General features: G+C 56.1%; 1 protein-coding gene across 5 annotated transcripts in view; it reads right to left on the bottom strand.

Annotated features, from left to right (window-relative positions):
* Nucleotides 1–20,807, bottom strand: part of RIMBP2 (RIMS binding protein 2) — a 120,545-nt gene that overhangs the window by 35,160 nt on the left and 64,578 nt on the right. For 3 of the 5 annotated variants that reach the window (XM_033098171.1, XM_033098174.1, XM_033098175.1), the window contains exons 5-7: nucleotides 16,415–16,519; nucleotides 8,704–8,754; nucleotides 826–1,030 (exon numbers count right to left, since the gene is read on the bottom strand). In XM_033098171.1, the coding sequence (XP_032954062.1) occupies nucleotides 826–1,030; nucleotides 8,704–8,754; nucleotides 16,415–16,516 (358 nt within the window). In that variant the 5' untranslated portion in view covers nucleotides 16,517–16,519. Of the gene's footprint in view, nucleotides 1–825; nucleotides 1,031–7,610; nucleotides 7,632–8,703; nucleotides 8,755–16,414; nucleotides 16,520–20,807 lie in introns of all 5 variants that reach the window. The other 2 variants (XM_033098172.1, XM_033098173.1) reach the window with 2 other exon arrangements.

Here is a 20,807-nt window from a genome sequence, read left to right as displayed (position 1 = left end):
TTAACGTCAGCCGCACACGCTCAGAACATGGGTGGGGGGACGATCAGACCCCCTTCCCTGTCCTGTGTTTACAGCCCCTCGCATCCTACCTCATGCGTGAACAGGAATGATAAGAACAGGAAGAAACCTACAAGTTCTGTCTCTCATGGAATTCCCAAGGGGGTTCTGACGCTCACCGCCCCGACACTGCCCACTTTTTGGACATGTAGACGTAACCGTGACCTGTTCAGCCTGTGCTGCGGGGTAAACTGTCAGTAGAGAGAGGTCCCTGACCGATCAGGGCTTTTCCTGTGTCTACACTGGACACCTTCAAGGAGGGTTCATTAAATGCCGCTGTCACCATTTTGCCCGAGCGAAGACAAACCACCCCCGATGATGCACGAAGTTAAAACATTCTGCTCCCCACTCTGCCGTCTAAATACAGACGTGACGCACGGGTGTTACTCTTCCCCGCCTTGCTGGGCACACAGCTCCAGGCACGTCCCCGTGCCATCAGGAGGCTGCTGGGGTGAAGGGGGGCAGCAGCTGGGGCCCAGGTGCGGCTGGTGGGCCCCAGCGCAGCAGTGGCTGTGACCCCCCACCAGGGCCTCGGCCTTGCCCGTCTGTGGAGTGGGGCTCACGACGGCACTGAGCACATACGCTGCCAGGATCACACCTGCTGACACCTGTGCAGGGCTCAGAATGGAGCGCCTGGTGTGCTCAATGTAGCCCAAGTCGGGGTCCCTGGCGGCTTCCCAGACACCAGATGTGCATGCCTGGTGAGGGTAGGGGTCGCCAGCCAACCCCTCTCCACCCAGCCCAGGCTGGAAGGGTCCAGGCACTTACCTGTGCCGATGGAGGGCGCTATTCCATTCACGAGCTGTGGCAAAGGCTTGCTGGGGGTTGAGGGGACGTCCGTGGAGGCCCCGAGGCTGCCACCCAGCAGGTCAACGTGAGCCGCGTGCTGCCGGAACTTGTGCAGGTCCCGCGACAGCAGGCGGAACTGTTCGCTCTGCGCCCGGCACTTCTCCTCCAGCTCCCGCACCTTGCACTGTGGAGGGACACATGTGGCCGGTCAGCGGGCACCGGGAGGTGGGCACACCTGTGGGTGAACGCGCGGCGTCTGCGTGCACGTCAGTGTGGTGTGTGTGGTGTGTGCATGTGTGTGCACGCGTGTGCGGGGCTGCCTCCTCCCTGCACGTGGGAACAATCTGATAAAACCAAGCCTCCCACGCAGCCTGGCCTCTGGCCAAGTTCCCTTCCAGGGCAAATGTGGGGGCCACAGGTGCCAAGAAATCCTGCGAACACTCCGACCCCAGCCAAGTCACATGGTGCGGGCTGTGCTGCCTGGGCACTTTGTGGTTGGCACGCCTCGCCATGGCTGTTTGAAATCTGGCGTGTGAGGCGGTGACACAGCCCACACTTGGGGACAGCCCAGCTGCTAACCCACCAATACGCTGTTCTCCTGGGGACGCCTGCCCTGGGTGCTGCCAAACCTCAGAGAACACCGCTTTAGCAATGAAGGGCAATTATCCCTGCGGGGTTGGCAGCCGCATGGTGACCCCGCAGACACCTGGCAACGTCTCGGGGGCAAACGTCAGGCAAGGGCCACCCGCAGCTCCCTCCTGCTTCCTCTGGGTCTTGCCCAGCCTGGGCCCAGACTGCCTGCCACCCACTCTCACCGAGTGGGCCTGAGCGAGTCACTGCCCCTCCCCAGACACTCATGGCCTACACGTCCTGTCCTGGTGCAGAAACAGGCTTTGTGCCCCCCTGGATGCCCACATCACAGACGGGCCCATAGAGGGTCCACTCCACCCCCTCACCCTACAGTGTTCTCTTCATGGCACCTACCAACCCCATGTTTCACTAGCTCCCCGATTGCTTCTTGTCTGTCTCCATGACCACATAGTACGCACCCAGCCTTTGCTTGCTGGTTCCCTGAGATACCCTCGGTGCTCTGCACAGAATTGGCACAGAGTAGGTGCTCAGTAAATGCTTGCTGCATCAGTGGAAAAAGGGACGCTGATGTGCAGGCATCACTTGCCTGTGGCAGCGCCTGTTACATCTGCATGGCGCAGGCTCCTTACACCCTGCTGCTGCACGGAAAACCCCATCCATCCCCCGTGCTGCTCATTCTGGGCGTTGTCTGGCTCCTCCCACTGAAATGGCAGCAATGAGAGGGCAGGGACTTTTGTCTGCTTCCTTCCTGCTGTGTCCCAGCACTTGGAAGAGAGCTTGGTACCAGCTGGCGCTCAGCACATCTGGTTTCAGAGAGTTTGCGTGGGAAAGCAGGAGCCACAGGGATGGTGACAGACTGACCCTCAGCCTGACTGAAGGGCCAGCAGCCCCACTCGTCCCCAGCCTGTCCCAGCACCGGCAGTAAGCTTCCCAGCTCCTTCGTCCAGAAGCAAGTGCTATTTATGTCTGAGATCACAGGTTTCTAAAAATAAACCTAACAAATCCCAAACCTACGATTAAGTTCTTCAATTCATTAAAAAATCAGCAGGATTCTTCTTTAAAAAAGCTGAATGAGCTTGGCTGCGATTGCTATCTCCACTGAAGGAGGCACAGGTAGGGAGAGCGTCAGGTCGCCTCCCGCCCCCATGCCCTGTCGGGGACGTGCAGGGTCCGGGAAGCAGCTCTGTCCCCAGAGCAGGGTGGCACGGCAGAGGCCTCCCGGCCAAGGGCAGAGGCTGTCCCCACCCAGCCCTTACGATGAGCTGTGTGGTCCTGGCCAGCACTGTGGGCCCTTGGAGGGCAGACAAGGTCCTCAGATGGGACGGTCACCAACGGCCCGGCATCAGAGGAGCCCTGAGCTCAGTTGGTTGCCCAGGTGGCGTGTGCATGGTCAGCAGCACCAGTCATGTGGTCTGGGTTCATTCCCACCTGCGTTAGGAAGACGCAGCTGACACACTAGGGACTTGATGCCATGTGTATGTAAGACTTCTCACTTATGTAGCATTCTCAAAGTGACACAATTATCGTGATGAAGAACGATCACTGGCTGTCAGGATTCTGGGCTGCTGGAGGCTGTGAATCTATACGTGTAAGCAGATTCCATAGGGAAAACGAGTAAGTGTGCGAACCAGGAGATCCAAACAAGGGCTGCAGTTGGGCCAGCAGCATGGTGCCAACGCCAGCATCTGGTTTGGACAGCGCCCTGGGGAGTCAGATGAGACGCGTCCTGGGGGCTGAGGAAGGACACCATGGAGAAAGCTACTATTTGGAAGCTTCTTGTGAGCCTAAAATTGCTTCAAAATGGAAAGTTTGCAAAAAGGAACAGTTTTAAAGAAAACATGAGAAAATAATGTTGGTGGCATGCAGATGTGGTGAGACTCATGAAGGCAGGGCGTGAACGGCCAGTGTGTGGGGACATCACACCAGATGAAGGGTCTTCCTGAGCCTGACCTGGGGCTGGGGTCCGATGCACATGTACGACCGGGGCCCACGGGATGGGGCCCATGACGTGACCCATGGGGGGATGCGGGCACACTGCGTGCTCCCGGCCAGCCCTGCGGGACCTCAGCCACAACCAGGGAGCCAGAGGTCATGCAGGGTGGCAGGACGGCAGCACCTATTACGAGCCACCCTGAACGCCGTCTCCTGGGCACCTACTGCTGGCAGGGCCCAGGGCCCAGGCTCCCTGAGTGCTCTCTTAGGCACTCCTTCCAGGGGCATCTCTGTTCAGGGGTCCCCTTCACTGATGGCACCTGTGACACACTCCCCTGGCAGCTGGCTCAGGATATGCCCGTACAAATGACTGTTGGTTCTGAGGTGACTGACATCAGACCCTCGGTGTAAACTGGACATCCCCAGGGGCTGGTGGGGAGTGCCAACGAGAGAAGGGAGCAGGGCAAACCCAGAGGAACTGGGGGCAAGGTGAACCCGGCGTCCGGACCCACCGTGAGCCAAACGTCCCGTCTTCCAAGAGAAGCACTGAATCTTCACTTCAATGTAGAATCTCTCCGTCTGTCATCGCTGGTGAGTGTTTCCAAGGCTTGTACACAGGGTGGCTGACAGGCCCAGGGAGCCGTGGACACGGCCAGTGGCCGCCGTGCTGACTCTGCTCTAGGTGGACACGCGGGTGGTATCCGGGCACCAGGCTCGTGGCCCTGGCAGTGGCCTCCGGCGGTACCCACAAGTCCTAGCATACGGATGACACCCAGAGGCCTGGGCTCAGGGCGCTGGGAGCGACAATATACGATCTTTCTAGCTGAAGAGCGCGTGTCTCAAGGAGTGGACTCAGCGGGGGCAGTCAGGGGCCGTAACCGAGGGCCCTGCCCCAGGATGGGCAGTGCAGACGGCAGAGCGGCTTCGCACCCCGGCAGCCGCCCCACGGACATCTGCCGCCTGCATCTTCGTTGGTGCTCCAGCCTGCTCATCAGTAGGGCCGGGATCAGGAAACAACTGGGGAAACTACCAGCTTTTCCTGGGCGTGACGAGTGGGAGAAACAGGCATTCACTGTAGAAACGGCAGGAATTCAAGACGCAGCGACTGCCTCAGACATCTCAGCGCTGCCCCCAGCTGCTCTTCGACAGCAGCACATCTGGGTCCCTGAAAGGCCCTGTGTCCCGACACTGACTCCACGGGTTCCTGGTGCCCGAGGCCACCACAGCCAGGCCCTGCGGGCTGACATTCTCCATCGGGAAAGCCTTCCGTGGGAGCTGGTGGTGGGCACTCCCCACAGCGCAGACACACACGTTGTTCTCTGCCACGTGTCCACCGCTGCTGGCTACACACCTGTCCACACGTGTGGGGCAATTCCATCACTACCTTGTCATAGGGGAGTGGCCAGGTCTCTCCCACCTCAAATGTCTACCAAAAACAATCCGAGTCGGCCGTCACACCTACTTGTTTGCACCTGTCTCCAGTCAGGTGCGTCTCCTCCACATATCAGAGGCGGCAGCTTCAGGGCAGCTTCCAAATGCTTTTCACACTCGTTTCAGGGGGGAAATGGTCAGAGCACCAAGCAGCTGGGTGGGGGCTGGGAACCCAGAGCCCCACAGGCCCTGGCACAGGTGAGTGCCCCCTCGGGGAGCTCCTGGGACTCCTGTGCGTTTCCTCTCCAGGGGCGTCTGGGGCACAGCCTCTTGGCCTGGCTGACACTGGTGCAGGCTGCACGGTGATGCCCAGCCTGGCAGCTGGGGTGTCTAATGGCCCCTGAGTCCCTAGCAGAAGGAAGTGCCACTAAGTGGTGCACAAAGAATGCAGCAGCCCATGGTTTGGACGTCAGTGTCCCAGGCCCCCCGACAGGGTGGCCAGGCAAGCAGGCGGAACCAGGCCCAGGTGAGCTGGCCCAGCCCCTTCAGGTCTCCAGCCGTTGCCCCACTTGTCCCCAAGTGAAGGCAGAAGTACTGCGTTCTGACTGCTCTGGGGGCCGACGGTGCAGCCATCAGGCAAGTGAGCTACAAACTTGGACAAACAGCAGAGACCTGCCAATGTGGACGTGGGTCTTTATAAAAACGGAAGCAAACGTATCCAGACACGTGCCAGGCAGCACACCCAGGTTCTTCAGACTTCCGGCTTCACGAAGGGCGGCCGGCGAGTGAGTGTCATATGCTGAGACCAGTGTCCCAGCCAGGACAGCGTGAGGGAAGGAACACTGTGAATAATCACAGCAGAACAGCAAACCCAGGCTCACCCTGCACGGCAGCAAGCTGCCTTTACGTGCAAACCAGGGCTGTGGTGCTACCTGTCATTTGCTGAGCACCTACTACGCGCTGAGCCTTGCCGGGGGCTTCCTGTGCATTGTCACGGATGGTCAGAGACTCCGTGGGGCGAAGCTGGCATGAGCTCGTTGTATGAGAGACACGAGGCCAAGACAGACAGAAGGCCAAGGTCACACAGCCTGTGGGGGGCAGGACAGACCCAGGTCTCTGACTCCAGGCTTGAGCTGAGCCCCCCTCATTCACTCCTCAGTGAGCCTCGGTCCCCTCGTCTGTGCAATGGGTGCAGTGTGCCTTCCAGACCCCGGGCTTGGGAGCGGCTCCGTCAGCGGAAGCTGAGACCTCCCGCCCTCTGTGGGCAGAATGCCCGCAGCGACACTGCCAAAGGACGGGCCCTACCCTCAGTCACCCCCTGCTGTCACACGTGGTTGATGGGGCTTCCGTTTTCAGCAAAGTGGGACAGCACCTTTGAGTTCATCAGAACTCCCTGCTTTTTATCTTCAGAGAGAGACACAGAGGCTCCCTCAACATTTTTCAGGGTGATCCCCAATGAAGGAGTACGTTTCACTGCCTGGGTCACACTCGTCCCTGCTCCGGCTAGGCCCGCAATTATAACACTGTCCACAGAAAAGCCGCACCAGCTCATGGGAACAGGCTCCGAGTTAGGACCTTTGCAGGACATGCAATCTGGACACTGAAATGTAACCCGCAGTGACCAAGGGGAGAATGTGGGAAGTGGAGATTTCCAGCTAATGAATACTTTGCATTCTGAGATCTGAACGGCTTCAGCACTGTTAAAACAAAGAGTCTTAAACGTTTGCTTTGCTTCGTATGATTAATGCGTTCATTACGCATCCAACTGAACCCCAGTGAATTCCAAGCTGATGGGCCTGAGTCATTAGCGCGTTCCCATCTCGGTGCAGATGTGTGTTTGTCCTACAGGTACTGTGCGCACCTCAGGACCCCTGAGCTGCCCGCTGGCTATCTGCTGCCCTCCGGGGGGCAACTGAGATAGACAAGGGGAGGCAGTGGGGACAAAGGAGGAGTCAGTTTGTCCTGGGACAACTGAACTCCCAAACGTGGGAGCACACACGTTTCCTTTTCCCCAGCCAACCCCCTCCTGTCCTAGCGGGGACTCGTGGGTTCGGGAAGCTAAGGCTACTCACAGGGGTGGGGGCAGAGACCCTGTGCCCACCACAGTCCCTGGAGGACAACACCTAAGAGACACAGGATTCAAAACATGAAGGCTAATCCTCATCTGTTCACTCCCAGATTCCCAACTTGGCTAACATTGTCACACTTGAGCGTCCCAGAACTCAGCGTGGCAGACAGTGCCATGGGGCCACCCCAGTGGCTTCACCTCTTGCACCCAGGGAGCCTGTCCTTCCCTGCTTCTCCCCCACTGAAATCGGGCTGTGTCACCAGCTCTGGCCAATGGCCCGTAAGCAGGGGTGATACATGCTGCTTCCGTAGCCCAGGCCCAGAAGAGCAGATATGGGCCCCCCATGACACCTCTCTTGTACACACAGATTCACAGGTGCAACGTTCAGGCGCCAGGTCTGAACTCTGATGACCAACCCCCTTCTGGGCTCTCAGGAGGGCTGTCAATCACGTGACTGGCCCAGTGCTCCCAGCTTCTCCCCACGGTGATCCGAGTTCACGGGGCTCTTCTCCCAGCCTGAAAGTTACAGCTGTAGCAGAAAATGGGAAACCAGGTGCGCTGGGCCTGCTCAACACTTCAGAAACCAGAGGCTAGTGTCCCAAGGTCCACATGAAAGCCTGTCCTCTCGAGGGGCTCCCCAAGAAGCTACTCAGCCCTCCCCTCCACCCCAGTGTTGCAAGAAGAGGGGGTTGAGCAGGCCCAGGGAGCGAGGCTGCTCCATTTACAGGGCACACGGAAAAGCACCACCAGGCACACGGAAAAGCACCCCCGGGCACACGGGCAGAGCACTGCCTTCAAATACCTGCATGCTGTCCAAGGTGCTCTGGGCGAAGCCACAGACACAGCCGCAGAAAGACGTGTGAATAAAAGAGGACACCGTTCTCAGACACCGCACTGCCTGCCCCTTTTCACACCAGAGCGTGCTGGGGCCGTTACCACATGTCAGTCATGCACTGCCACCAGCCAGGGTGACAGGACCTGGCAGGACTGTCACAGCGGCAGCTCAGAAGGTGAATTAAAACAACACAGACCATCACATCAATGGGCTTCCAGCAAACGGCAAAAAGAAGCTGCATTCGCCCCCAGGAGATGATGCAAATTAAAGCACAGCAGGCACCCTGGGCAAGGGGACCAGTCCTTTTTCAGGGATGTGTGGCCAATTGGAGGTCTGCTGCCATCTTCCCAGGTTATGTTTCCCAACTGCTATTTATCACCCTCACCCCTACAGATATTCATTAGCTAATGGACGTTTTCAAAAAATCAATTTGAATATACATGGAACCTCTTCCTATGGGAGAAATCGATTTTAAAAGGCGATGTTAAGAGACGCATATATTCTGTCTTAAGTGGTAGCTAGCTCCCTGGGGACAGGAAGAGGTCCCCCATCTGGGGACAGGAAGATGTCCGCAGGCCCAGGAAAAGCCCTGTTGCCCTTTCTTGATAAGACAAACCAGGGTAGGAGGGCCAGCCAGGCTATTGCAGCCACGCCTGCAGCAGTGCCTGTAACTATGGTAACTAAGGGCTCAGCAAGGGCATGACCTCTGTTTTCAGGGGGCAGAGGCATTCCCATGCCAGGCCCATCCTCCTTGTTTGCCATGAGAGAGGTGCAGCAGAGGCCAGAAGACTCGACTGAAACCCACGGCCCTGACGCTGGCTGTGTGGCCAAGGGAAAATGGCTTGGCCTCTCTGTGCCTCATTTCCTGGCATGTAGAATGGGAACCACACCAGCGCCTGTTGCAGGCAGATGGGCTGACGACACAGGAGGAGGGTGAACAGCACTAGTGGCCAGTACCCCACAGGCACTTGGGAACATTCGCTGTTGTTCCACTCGGCCTAAGGCCGCCACCTCCGCCCTCAGACGCCCCACAGATTGCCCGCAGGCCTTGTGGGCTTACCTCTAGCAGCTGCACGGCACCTTCATGTTCCTTCTTAGCTTCAACCTGAGCCTTTTTGATGATAAAAAGAGAAAAGTGAACATTTAAAGGGGAAAATGGGATTAATGTCTAAATTATCAGGAGTGGGCCGTTGACCTTTCAACCCGCTAAAATGGCCCAAATTCTAAGAGTCTAAGTCAGTTCTCATTTTCTGCCCTTTGAGCAAGATGGAGTGTATTTCGGTTGGGTTTGGCTCTGTAGAAATGGGGGCATGCACCCTGACCCGCAGAGCACGGGCAGGCTGCCAGGATGCGGCTTGGGGTCAGCGGGGAGGCCCTGATTCTTTTCCTGAGATCTGGACACACATGCAAGGTGGCTGAACCCAGAACAGCAGGAAACCCTTCCTGAAGCCTCAGGAAGCACCCCCATTCCCCCAAATGTCCTTAACTGCTCAGGAAACAACAGTCACGTGGACTTGACCCCCAAATAGCTGAAGGTCAGGCTGTGAAGGGGTCCAGAGCCGCTCACTGGCTCTCAGCAGCTCAGCCGGCAGCAGGGGGCCGCCCTCTTCAAACTATTTGAAGCAAAACCATCTGGTCCAGCAAATAAGAAATTTTACAAGTTTCACTGAAGAAGCGTCTCCGGATGGCTGCTGCCTGGGCCAAATGGAGAATCCCCACATCGCTGACATGCAGCATTATTACTCTCGGCCCAGCAGACCCCGAGGTTCCAGCACTGGGACCGCAGCGAAGGTCTGCTGTGTTTGCCCACCTGTGTCCTCTTCTCCTGGGAGGAGGCCCTGAATTTGCTGGGATCCAGCCCTCCCTACACTGAGTACTCTAGTGACTGAATCACGAGTGGGTGGACAGCCTAAGGAGACCAAAGGGCCTGCCTTGGAATTCTAGAATAGCGGAAGGCGCCTTGCCTAGTGGGTGTCAGCCTGAGTGGATGAGAGTTTGGAGCAGCTGCAGCTATCTTGCCACCATGAGGGGCAGGTCTGGAGCAGCGGGGGGCCTCGGCGTGGAAACCAAAAACGAACCCAGTGCAGAGCAGAGCAGAGGTGGGAGAGTAACAAAGGTGTGACGGTCCCTGAGGGGCACTAGATGGGGCTGTGCCTGAAGCCAGACGGCTTGGGTCCTGGATCTAGCCGTATCTGAAGCCAGTTTCCAGTAACATGTAAAACTGAAATTGTTTGCTGAATGAAAACAAGGACTGTCGAGGGTTTTCTGTCAGTTGGAAGCAAGAGTCCTAGCGAACACAATCGCCAGCTGTTTAAGAACGTGACACTTCCCATTTAAGGTTGGGCACACTGCAGTTCAACGTGAGTCTGAGGTTGTGTCCAAGGCTGGGGAAGAAAGCCCGCAGCAGGTCACCACGCTGACGCATCTGTCACTCTGCTCCCGTGGCCTCAGACATTCCCAGTGGAGTGGAGCAGAGACACCAGTTTCTAAAGAGGGCTATGCCCTGACTCGATGGGGCCGCTGCCCCTTAGATACTGAGCACCCACAGGAAGCCCGTCAGGCTGAGATTCACAGTCAGAATTCTTCTGCAGACCTACCACGTGACCCAGCAACCCTGCTTCTGGGTCTCTACCCAAAGCGTTCGCAAACACTTACGTAAAGACACATGCAGCCCTACGTTCACTGCAGCATTATTCACAGTGGCCAAGACGTGGAGACAAGCTAAGTGTCCTTAGATGGACAATGGGATAAAGAAGACGTGGTACATCCAACGGAACAGGACTCAGCCATAGAAAGGATGAAGTACTGCCTTTTGGGGTAACATGGCTGGACCATGAGAGTATCGTGCTCAGGGAAATAAGTCAGAGCGAAAAGGGTAAGAACCATAGGATTTCACTCATATGTGGGATATAAAACAGAAGGCAACAAATGAATAAACAAGCAGAACAAACTCCCAGACACATAATGGTGGTCACCAGAGGGAAATGGAGTAGGGGGAGGGTGAAGAGGGTCAAAGGGGTCAAATATATGGTGACGGAAGGAGACTAGAATTTGGGTGGTGAGCACACAATGCAGTAACAGCTGCTGATGTATTACAGAAATGTGCACTTGAAACTTACATAACTATTAACCAATGTCACCCCAATAAATTTAATTTTTAAAAAAGAATCATCAGTTCTGGAGGTGCCTGGAGAACAGCCCGTGGGCGCCATCCTAACAGCGTCCATTTCTCAGTCGCAAACTTCCGTGGGTGGGAAAGCTTGGCTTCCCCAGCGCAGAAAAGTGGAAAGTGGCCCAAGAGAGCTGCCGTATTCACTCATCTGCATCCCATTCTCACATGAGGATGTGAGAACGAGGATTTTAAGAGCTGGGAAGTGAAGAGAGCACAACCAATTAATTATACCGTTCTGGAATTCAGCTCAATCTTCGACCACTGAAAACTGTTCCTTTCAAACCAAAAACAGGAACGACAATACATGACAAAACAGGGGGAAATGGCAAACCACCAAAGACCACATTCGGGTTTTATAAATACCATCACCACTGAGCCAGTTGAGTCAAAGAGAGTTTTAAAATGGCAGGATGGAAAAAACACAACGAAAAGCTTCACAGTGGCTGTTAAAACTCAGCCAAGTTGGCAGTGACAACTTAGCTTCCGGCTTCCAGCAATAGTTAGGAGTGCGTGTTCGTAGCTCCTCGCAAGCTGGGCCATTTGGGCGACCAGAATAGATGGTTAAAATTAACAGTGAAAACTGGCAGCACTGAATTCTTGCAAAGTCTCAGCAGCAGCTTCAGCGAGGCTCGTTTCGGGGCCCCTGCCCACTCCCCGCTCGTGGGGAAGCTGCGGCCTTCTTCCAGGCACAGTTTCCCTCCGCACAGTGGAAGGAGAGGGACGTGACCCTCAGGGTAGGCTCAGAAGAGGCCGGCATCCAGGGGAGCAGACGGCCACGGGTGGGGAGCCCACGCACAGTTTGGGGGGGCAGATGTGCACAGGAGCAACGGTGGGTGTCCTGTCGCCCCTGCATGACAGGCGGGTACAAAGCAGCCACCCCAGCGCCGGGAGCTTGGGCTGGGATGGCAGAGGCTGGTGGGGTGCAGGGGGCGCCATTCCTGGGAGCTGTAGCTAAGCTCCACGGAGAAGTGAGAGGGCTGCGTGGGGGCAGGTGGAGGGCCGTCAGGACCCTCAGGCCTGGGTCCCTGCGTTCCGTCGAGCGAGGAAGCCAGTGAACATGTACCACCATCTAAGACAGAACGAGCAGTGGGTGCCCCTGCCATCTACGCCCAACAACTCAAGGCGAGCACCTGAGGAGAGGCCGAGCGCTGCTCATGGTGGCAGCGAGTTCAATAACGACCTTCACACAAAGAGCAATCCTCACACGCGGGAGGAATGTTCAATGATGACATCGGGCAGGTCTGCGTGTGCATTTTAAATACGGAAAACTCCTGCCCACGGCCCTGGATTATCATGAGGCAAGGACATCGCCTGCACCAGACAGTGACACTCTGCAGCACCCCGAGCCGCTGGGCCCTGGGCTCCAGGCTGTGGGAGTCAGGCCGGGGGCACTGCAGCAGGGAGGGAAGCTCAGCTGCCTCCACTGGGATTGCACCGGCACCCACAGCTCACGCTGAGGGCTGGCCCGTCCGTCCACTCATGCACTGAACAGGGAGTGACTGAGCCCTGCTCCAAATCTCTCACTGGGAACCTCGGTCGTGCCACCCAGACCATCAACTGGAGCAGTGGGTGACGCTCCCTGGACTCCAGGCATGCGCCCACCCAGTCCTTCCCTCACCGTCTGCCAGGCACTCTTCTAGGAGCGGGGACACTCACTCTGGAGACAGACAAACCAATCAACGGGCAGGGACATCACTCAGTGAGGAGACGAATGGCAGAGAGGCCGGGCAAGGCTCTGCCCATCCCTGGGGAACAGGTATTCTGGGCGAAGACCCCGAAGGGGGAGGTATGGGTGTAGCTGCAGCACATATTGGGGGAGGGAGCAACCAGAGACAGGAAGAGGCAGAGGTGGGGGCTGACAGGAGGTGACAGATGCATTCCAGGTCCTGGGCCCCGATCACAACACTTAGAATGAACATCCAGTGTGGCTTCAGCGTTGTCATTACTCACTGCTGCGTCACGAGGCCCTGAAATACTGCTGACCTGTGCTGCTCAACAAGTGTTTGCTGAATGAATGAAAGTGAGGACTGAGCACTTGGCTCCCTGATCTCCATGAAGCAAGCACGTGTCCCCCAGGCCAAGCCAGGTGGCGTGGCCCAGCAGGTGGGCCTGGGCTCTGCTTGGGTGCCTCTTATTTATTTATGTAGCTACGCCTTCTCGGAGCTCAAGGTTGGCCAGATGGCCTTATTGTACCTTGATTCCCCTGAGACCTGCCTGGGGCGCTCTGATCATTCATTCATTTGCTCACAACTGTCTTCACTGGCACGTTACTGCACATTTTCTCCCACCACTGAATGGGGCCAAGAGCGCTGAGCCTGCAGGGATGGAGACGCTGGGCCCGGGCTGGGTGCCGGGTCCCTGACACTCATGCAGGGCGCCCGGGTGGGGGTGAAGCTGACACCCCAAGGGAACCAGTCTGTAAGTGCTGCCTTGTTCCTGGGCAGTGACAGCCCAGGGCAGGAAAAGTACATCTTCGTGTCCTGTCCCACTCCCAGTAGGCTGTCAACAGCGTCCGCCCTGCCCTGCAATGCTCATGGAAACGAAAACGCCCCACCCACCGTTTTTCTCATCCAATGAAAACACTGGGGATGCTCAACGACCTAGAAGTAGGACAGTGTCTCTCCTTCATTTATAACCTGGAGCCTTTCCTTCCTCTTCTGAAAATTTCGCCAACAATCAGACTCCACTGAGCAGCAGATTTGAAAGAAGCCGTGTGTTTCGGGTCTTGCAAAACTCTCCAGATCTAAATACTCAGTTTGGGTTTTTGTTGTGTAGAAACAAAGCAGTTGGACCTGACGGATCCCTGTGGGAATAACTTGCTTGTAGTCATGGCTGTCAATGATTTTTTAAACTTTTCTTTCAAGTTCCAGAACAGAACAATGTCCATTTCACAGGTGTCCATCTCAATGCATCTGTGACTGGTGTTCAGTCGATGCAGAATGAAATCAGCTGTGCGGCCACGCTGCCCTTCCCGACGGGTCTACACCAAACTGGGAGCCTGTCACCCTTGGTTTCTCTTTCGCTTGCGTGCCGGCCCCACAGCCCTCCGACCCACCCAGGAGCAAACCTGATTCATGCTTCCTCCTGACTCTTACTGAAATGTGTCCGCTTCCTTCCATCTGTCACCAGCCCAGTCAAGGTACCAGGTGTCCTGGTCGTGGTGCCAACCGGCCACTCTGCCCTTCTACAAACCAACACCCATCACGGTTTTTAAAGGATGTGACTCAAACCCCTATCCGCTGCTTGACCTTCTAACAGTCCCATTTCCCTTGGAACAAAATCAAGCTCCTTCCTACAGCCAACCCAGCGTCTGGGCTCTGGCCCCACCGGCCTGTAGACGCACCCCACCCACTCTGCGCTGCCCGCGTCCTGGCCATGGCCTCCTCTTCCTAGGCACTCGAGCCGCTTCCTGCGTGGACATGAGTGGGCAGGGCCATCTCTCTCACATGTAACCCGCAGCCCATCTGAACGCATGGCCCCTTCCATCTACCCCTCTCTTCTGTTTGCTGCCTTCAGAGAATTTTCATTGGTCACCTCCCTGTTCACACTCACTCTGTGGGGGCAGGAGCCCCGTCCTACCCGCCCTGTGTTCCCAGTTTCCAGAATGACGGCTGAGCAGCGACGGCCAACATTTACTGAAGGAAGGAAGGAAGGAAGGAAGGAAGGAAGGAAGGAAGGAAGGAAGGAAGGAAGGAAGGAATGATGCAGTCAGCCAGTGTGGCACAATGGCCTTCCCCGCTGGAAATCAAATGGAAACAGGAATTCCGGAAAGAATTCACTGTCCTGGCTTCGCTCAAGGTCCCAACTTTCTCTCCTAACACTTGTTTTAAAACTCAGAGCTCTGAGAAATTACAAAATTGACACATGTATTTCGTCAGTTTCTCTTTCTCTGCTCCCCACTGATGAAGCATCTGTGTGTCCAAAAGAGAGACAATGACGAAAGCAGAGGAGAAAGGAGCAAAGGAGACTGGACGGAGTGCAGACGAGAATGTGGGAGCTAAAGGGTGGAGTGGCTCCCGTGAGCTTCCCCGGCGCCACAGGCTCTGTGGAGAAAAACCGCCCATTGCCTTGCTGGACAGGCGCTGTTTCCGCGGGCTTGTCACCTGTCACAGGCACAGGGCCTGTGGACATGGCTGCCAGGGCTGCCGGTAACGGGCGCAGGAGCACGCAGCCACGTCCCAGCCCCCGGCAGGTCCCGAGCCCGGCGGGAGGAGGGCAGAGCAACAACGCTGCCTGCAGCGCCCTCGCTGATAGCATCTAATGAAATACTGCCCCTCCGTGCGCCAGCCGCCTCGTTATGACAGGTAGTAAGGCTGTGACAGTCCCCATCAGCACTGGCGTAATGAAATCTCCCCTAATATGAGATCTCGATCAACGATTAGAGAAACGGCATCTGAAGCACCCACCTGATGCACCGGCTCTGCTAACAAACGCTGGCGACCAAAGCCCCCGCCAGGCCTCTCGCCAGCAGGGTTGGCAGAGTCATCCTACACCCTTCATTCTGAGACCAGAGGCCTGGGGAGGCTGCCGGGTGGAGGAGTCGCTGGCTGCCCCACCCCCCAGCAGCCAGGCACCCCCAGGGAGGCTGCCTCCGTCCCTCTGTCCTGCGCCCGCCCCACCATGACGGGCTCTGGCTGCAAGGGCCGCTGCCCTCAGGGCGGGGTGGAAACCAGGCTTCTGAAAGAAAGTGACATGAGACTGACACACAACGACCCCAAGTCCCCCGGCTCCAAAAGAGATCCTCATACACATCTGACACACAGGAGGACCACGGCTTCTAAAGATGGGGCAAGTGGGGAGCTCCATGTCAGCCGCCCGTCCCATCAGCACAGGTGCTCTGGGGACACGTTCCCACCTGCTCGGTCCCTCTGCCTCCTGCACTCCCTCTCCCTCTGGTTTCTCTTCTGCCCTCTTCCTCTCCTCTCTCTTATTTTTCTTTCTTCTTTTTGTTCTCTCCCCCCGTTAACGAGATGCTATAAATATTACCCTGAAACTTGATTTGCTCCCTTAATAAAACATCACATAATTTGCTGAGGTAACAGATATCAACCAAAATTATTCCTTTTACTGATGTCAGACTGGTCTGCAGTGTAGATGGACCACGGCTGACACAACCATGCCCTTGGATGGGCACCGAATTTAATCCAGTTCCCCGTCTCCCAGCCACACAACAGTACTACAAAAAAGTCAGAATCCTTTTGAACTGTGTTTTTTGCAGGCATATTTCCAGGGTGGAAAGTTGCAGGGTCTGACTGTATACATGTTTTTAATTTCGGCTGCCACTGTCAGACTGCTTGCCCCAAAGCTGAAGCAGTTCACACCCACCGGCAGTCCCCAGGAGTGCCTTTCCCCTGCAGTCTTGCCAGCAGTGAATCTTACAGCATCCATTTGCTTTTGCAGCATAAACATGAACACAAGTCAGCTTGGGAGAAGCTAGACAGCACAGAGAAACAGAGCACCCGAGTCTTTGCAGGCCAGGGAGGAGGGACACACTTTGGGGCTTGTGACAAGGCTGGGGGCGCAGCCAGCCTGCACCCACAGCCGAGGGCCCGCCTCCTCCCTCTGCCGCTCCCCATACCCAGGCGGTGCTGCCCCTTACCTTCTGCAGAAGGTCGATCTCCTGCTGTTTTGCGTTGAGAACAGCCAGGGCTTGCTCATGCTCCAATTCCAGCTGCTGCCGCCGTTCAGCAGCCTCTCGCATGTGCTGTGGGGGACAGGGTGAGATCAGGCGGCCGTGCAGGGAGCTCTGTCTGTGTGCCGTGCACTGCAAGCTCCCCGCTCTGCTTCCCCGGGCTCTTCCTGAGGGCGGTGGGGCAAACTGGGGAAAACCCTGGCAGTAACAAGGCTCCCACCTCCTGCTCTTGTTATATTTTAAAGGCAATGAGCATTTGAGCATAACTAGAGGTTCCCGTGCAAGAGTGAACCGCTCTTTTTCCTCATTTTAAAAAATTCTGTCTCTCTTCTCTCCATTTTGTCCTTGGTCCCATGCAAACAACAGCCAAGGTTTATTGACCTTTCCCTATGTAGTGGGTTGTTCCAAACTTCTGAGTGCTATTTAATTCATATAATCCTCATAATAATCATAGGACGTAGGTACTCTAACAAGCCCCATTCTACAGAGGAGGAAACTGAGGCACAGAGGAGGTTTCCTTGCTCGTCACACAGCTGGTAAGTGGCCGTGCAAATTCAAATCTGAGGCTCTTGATGGAGCGGCTGAATGTAGGTTTGGTACTGTGTGCTCGTGTCACACTGGTGGACCAGAGCGCTCAGCTCCTGCCGTCGCTCTCCCTCCACACAGACCCCTGAGGGCCTGTCAGCCAGGTCCATTTGCTGGGCCCCTGGGGGTATCCCCTGGCTGTGCTCTCCTCATATGACAGCTGTCTGTCTTCCATGGCAGGGTAGAGTTCAACCCTGAGTTTAATTAACAAATAACCAATGTTAATTATTAATTGACACCTGCTTCATAGAAATGTTCTGAATATCGTATGAGTTAGAACAGTGCCGGGCATCTACTGAGTGCTGTCTTACCCGTTACTCTGAATATAAGAAAACCCCTTCCTGTTGACCTTGTGCAGTGTCATGTAATACAGTGTCACGCAATACAGTGTCACATAATAATAGTGTCACGTAATAGTTTCACATGTTACAGTATCACGTAATAGTGTCACATAACAGTGTCACGTAAGTATCATGTGTGTCACGTAATACAGTGCCACATGTCATAACAGTGTCATGTAATACAGTGTTGTGTAATAGTGTCATGTAATAGTTTCACATAGTACAGTGTCACACAACACAGTGTAACATCATACAGTGTCATGTAATTCAGTGTCACGTAATAGTTTCACTTAATACAGTGTCACATAATTGAGCATCACGTAATAGTGTCATGTAGCAGTATCACCTAATACAGTGTCATGTGACATGGGACCATGGAGTACCATGCCCTGTAATCCAGTCTCATGTAATGCTGCTCTAGTACTAAACCCGGGGCATAGACCGTGTGCAGTGACCAGGGACTCTGCCAGCCTGACAGTGAGTGACTAGGACGATGGCACTGGTAAGGTGATGGCAGCACAGAAGAAGGGGTGCTACCACTTGGAAGCACGTGCCACGTGCTGGGCACTCCTCGTCTCGTGCTGAGCTGATGCGTGCTCACTGTTCCTAGCAGACGGGAGCTGAGCGACTGGCTTCCGGCCACACAGTGCCATGCAGGAGAGCCTGGAAACCATCCCAGCGTGGCACATGAGCAAGCCAGTGCACGCCTACCCACTGAGCCCCCCTGGCTGCGGCCCCTCAGCCACTGCATTTCACCGTAAAACACGACCAGGGAGCAGCAGGCAGCCCTCCTGGTCTGGGCGAACAACTGCACAGCTGCCTGGGTGTTTTGTGGTAGCTCGTTCTCATGCCTCTGCTTGCTGTGGAAGGGGCAGTGCCACGTGCAGCCCGTGATCCTAATTTGGCTCCGGAAGGAAGTCAGCAGTGGCAGGAGGAGACCCTCTTCCTTCCAGAAGCCCATTAGAAATACCGAGTGAACACGCAGTCACTCCAGGCTTGCAGCTGCCAGCTGTGGGGTCCCTGAGGACACACGGTGACACAACGTCTGTGAGCTTGTTCCTTAGAGATGAAAGGACAGGTCGGCTCATGGAGCAGACGGACGGAGACAAATGGAAACAGCGTTTACATCTCTCAGCTTAATGAATCAAGTCCACGTGAAGTAGTTGTCAGCAAAGCATAAATGTGTGAAAATATATGCCCTCAAGGTGCTAATGCCAAGGGGACAGACTCACGGGACTCAGACCTCAGCTGCCCCCGCGCGGCTTCCTCCCTCCACACAGGGCTCACAGGGGGTCTGCGTTCCCCATCACGTCCCACTCCCATTCCCACTACGCGGCCTTTTTCAGTGACTCCCTCCCACCAGCAGCCAAAATCCTCCTGCCAAGATGACCAAGCAGGCCCCTCTGTCCACGTCAAGGGCCAGTCTCTCAGAGGCACGTGACACAAGGGTCCCTGCTCCGTGACCTCTCCCCGCTCCTGCCCGGCCTGCCCCTGGGAGGCCACGGCCCTCATCACCTCCACGTGCCACTGGGATTCTGGCGTTCCCTGGGCGCACGAGGGGCCACAGTTCTGAGAGGAAAGGCCTGCCTGGCGCCCCACCACCACCTGGCCCCACGTTCTAACATGGGACTCCACTTCCTTTTACAAACATCTTCCCTGGTCCGGGAACACAGGCCACGCTCCACGGGGACACGGCACATCTGAACAATACTAAGGATTACACAGCACAGCAAACACACCCGCTGAAAGGCTCTGCCTGGGGCAGTACTTATACTTCAAACAGTGCTATTTATAGCGGGATGTTGACATAACTCGAGCGCTTAAGTAGCCCATAAATGTCACGATGCCGCTTCCCGGGGAAGCTCAGGTGTGACACAGAGCAAACTGAATCCTGTCAACCTCAGATCACGGGGGCGGATGTGTCTCCCACTTGGCCCCGGACTGCTGGGCAGAGAAACCCAACACGTGGGCTGAGCCGTCTCCCGTGCAGGCTCCCGTCCTGCCCTCAAAGAAAGACACTTGTCTGTTCCGACTGACAGACAGTCACTGAGCAAGAAGACACACGGGACAGGCGGGCTGCTCACCCCAAGGGCCGTTTCCTTTTCACAGGAGCTGTAAGATGCTGAGACCCAGAGGGCCCTGAACACCAGCAAAGGGAAACTCATGTAGTAAAAGAACCACTCCCAGCTTTTCTGCAGGATGCTCGAGTGGAGAAGCTGGAAGGAAAACGGTTCGCTCCGTTTGATCACGAGGTCAGACCCTGTGCCAAGACTGCAGGACTGTGGGGCCGGGCGGAGCGGGGCTTGGTGCAGGACGTCCTCATCCCACAGTCGCCAGCCGGGGCCCCGTAAATGCTGGAAAGCACGTCACCTCCAGCAGTCTGTCCCCTTGGAGACTCAGTCTTTGCCAGAAAGACAAGACACTTGATTTGTGGCTGCATGTTTGCAGAACCTCTGCAAGCCCCAGAAGCCATCCTTCCAGACCAGCACCCGGGACCACAGGCTTTCCACTGCTTGTGGCTCCTTCTCCACGATGGCAGACTGTGTCTGCCGGGACAGGCCACGCAGCTATCATGCAGCCTCTCACGCCCTTGTTCACGCCTCAGCCACGCCTCCTGCCGGCTGTGATTGCTCAGGCCCTCACTTGTTAGCTCACCCATTCAGTGAAGCCATCACTGTTCCTCAGGGCCTGCCACGTGCCACACTTCGTCCTTGGCACTAAAATACACACAGTCACTCTCGCAGATATGACATCTTGGAAGGGAAAAATAATACACGAGTAAACAACTGAAACGAGCAGGGTAACTTTTCTTTGAAGAAAGTAGAAGAAGCGATATGACAGCGACTGGCAGGAAGGTGGCTCCTTCTGATAAAATGGTCAGGAAAGGAAGTGACATGACACCGAGCCCTAACTGACCGGGAGCCAGAAATACAGACTGAGGGAGACCGCATGCCAGGTGGAAGACACTGCACGTGCCACGGCCCTGGGGTGGAAACAAGTGCGGTGTGTTCTGGAGACACAGGGAAGGCCCGTGCAGCTGGGCCCGAGTGCAAGGGGGCGTGGCAGGGGTCAGGGCTAAAGGGGGGGGTGCAGCGTCCTGCAGTGAGGACATCAGAGTCAATCATCAGAGTCAATCTCTGCGATCGGAGGCCGCTGGTGGGTGCAGGCAGCAGCATAGGGCCGCGACTCGACTTCTGTTTCATGAAGGTGATTGAGGCCGCTGAGTGCCAACTGGGCTCTAGGGGACGGCCTTACGTAGGGCCTCCCTGGTGGCCTCACGCGCTTGGCTATTGGAAGGATGGAACGTAGAAGCGACAGGTTCACTGAGCAGACTCACTACCCCATGTCTGTCACTCACCTTTTCAGCCCTCACACATTTACTGTGTGGTTTCTCTATACCAGCTGGGCACTGGGGACATACTGGCAAGCAAAAA

The sequence above is a fragment of the Rhinolophus ferrumequinum genome, chromosome 25, assembly GCF_004115265.2.
Source record: "Rhinolophus ferrumequinum isolate MPI-CBG mRhiFer1 chromosome 25, mRhiFer1_v1.p, whole genome shotgun sequence".
In the NCBI taxonomy this organism is placed as follows: Eukaryota; Metazoa; Chordata; class Mammalia; order Chiroptera; family Rhinolophidae; genus Rhinolophus; species Rhinolophus ferrumequinum.
The sequence above is the reverse complement of the archived record's forward strand: the minus strand, read 5'-3'. Positions and strand labels throughout refer to the sequence as shown.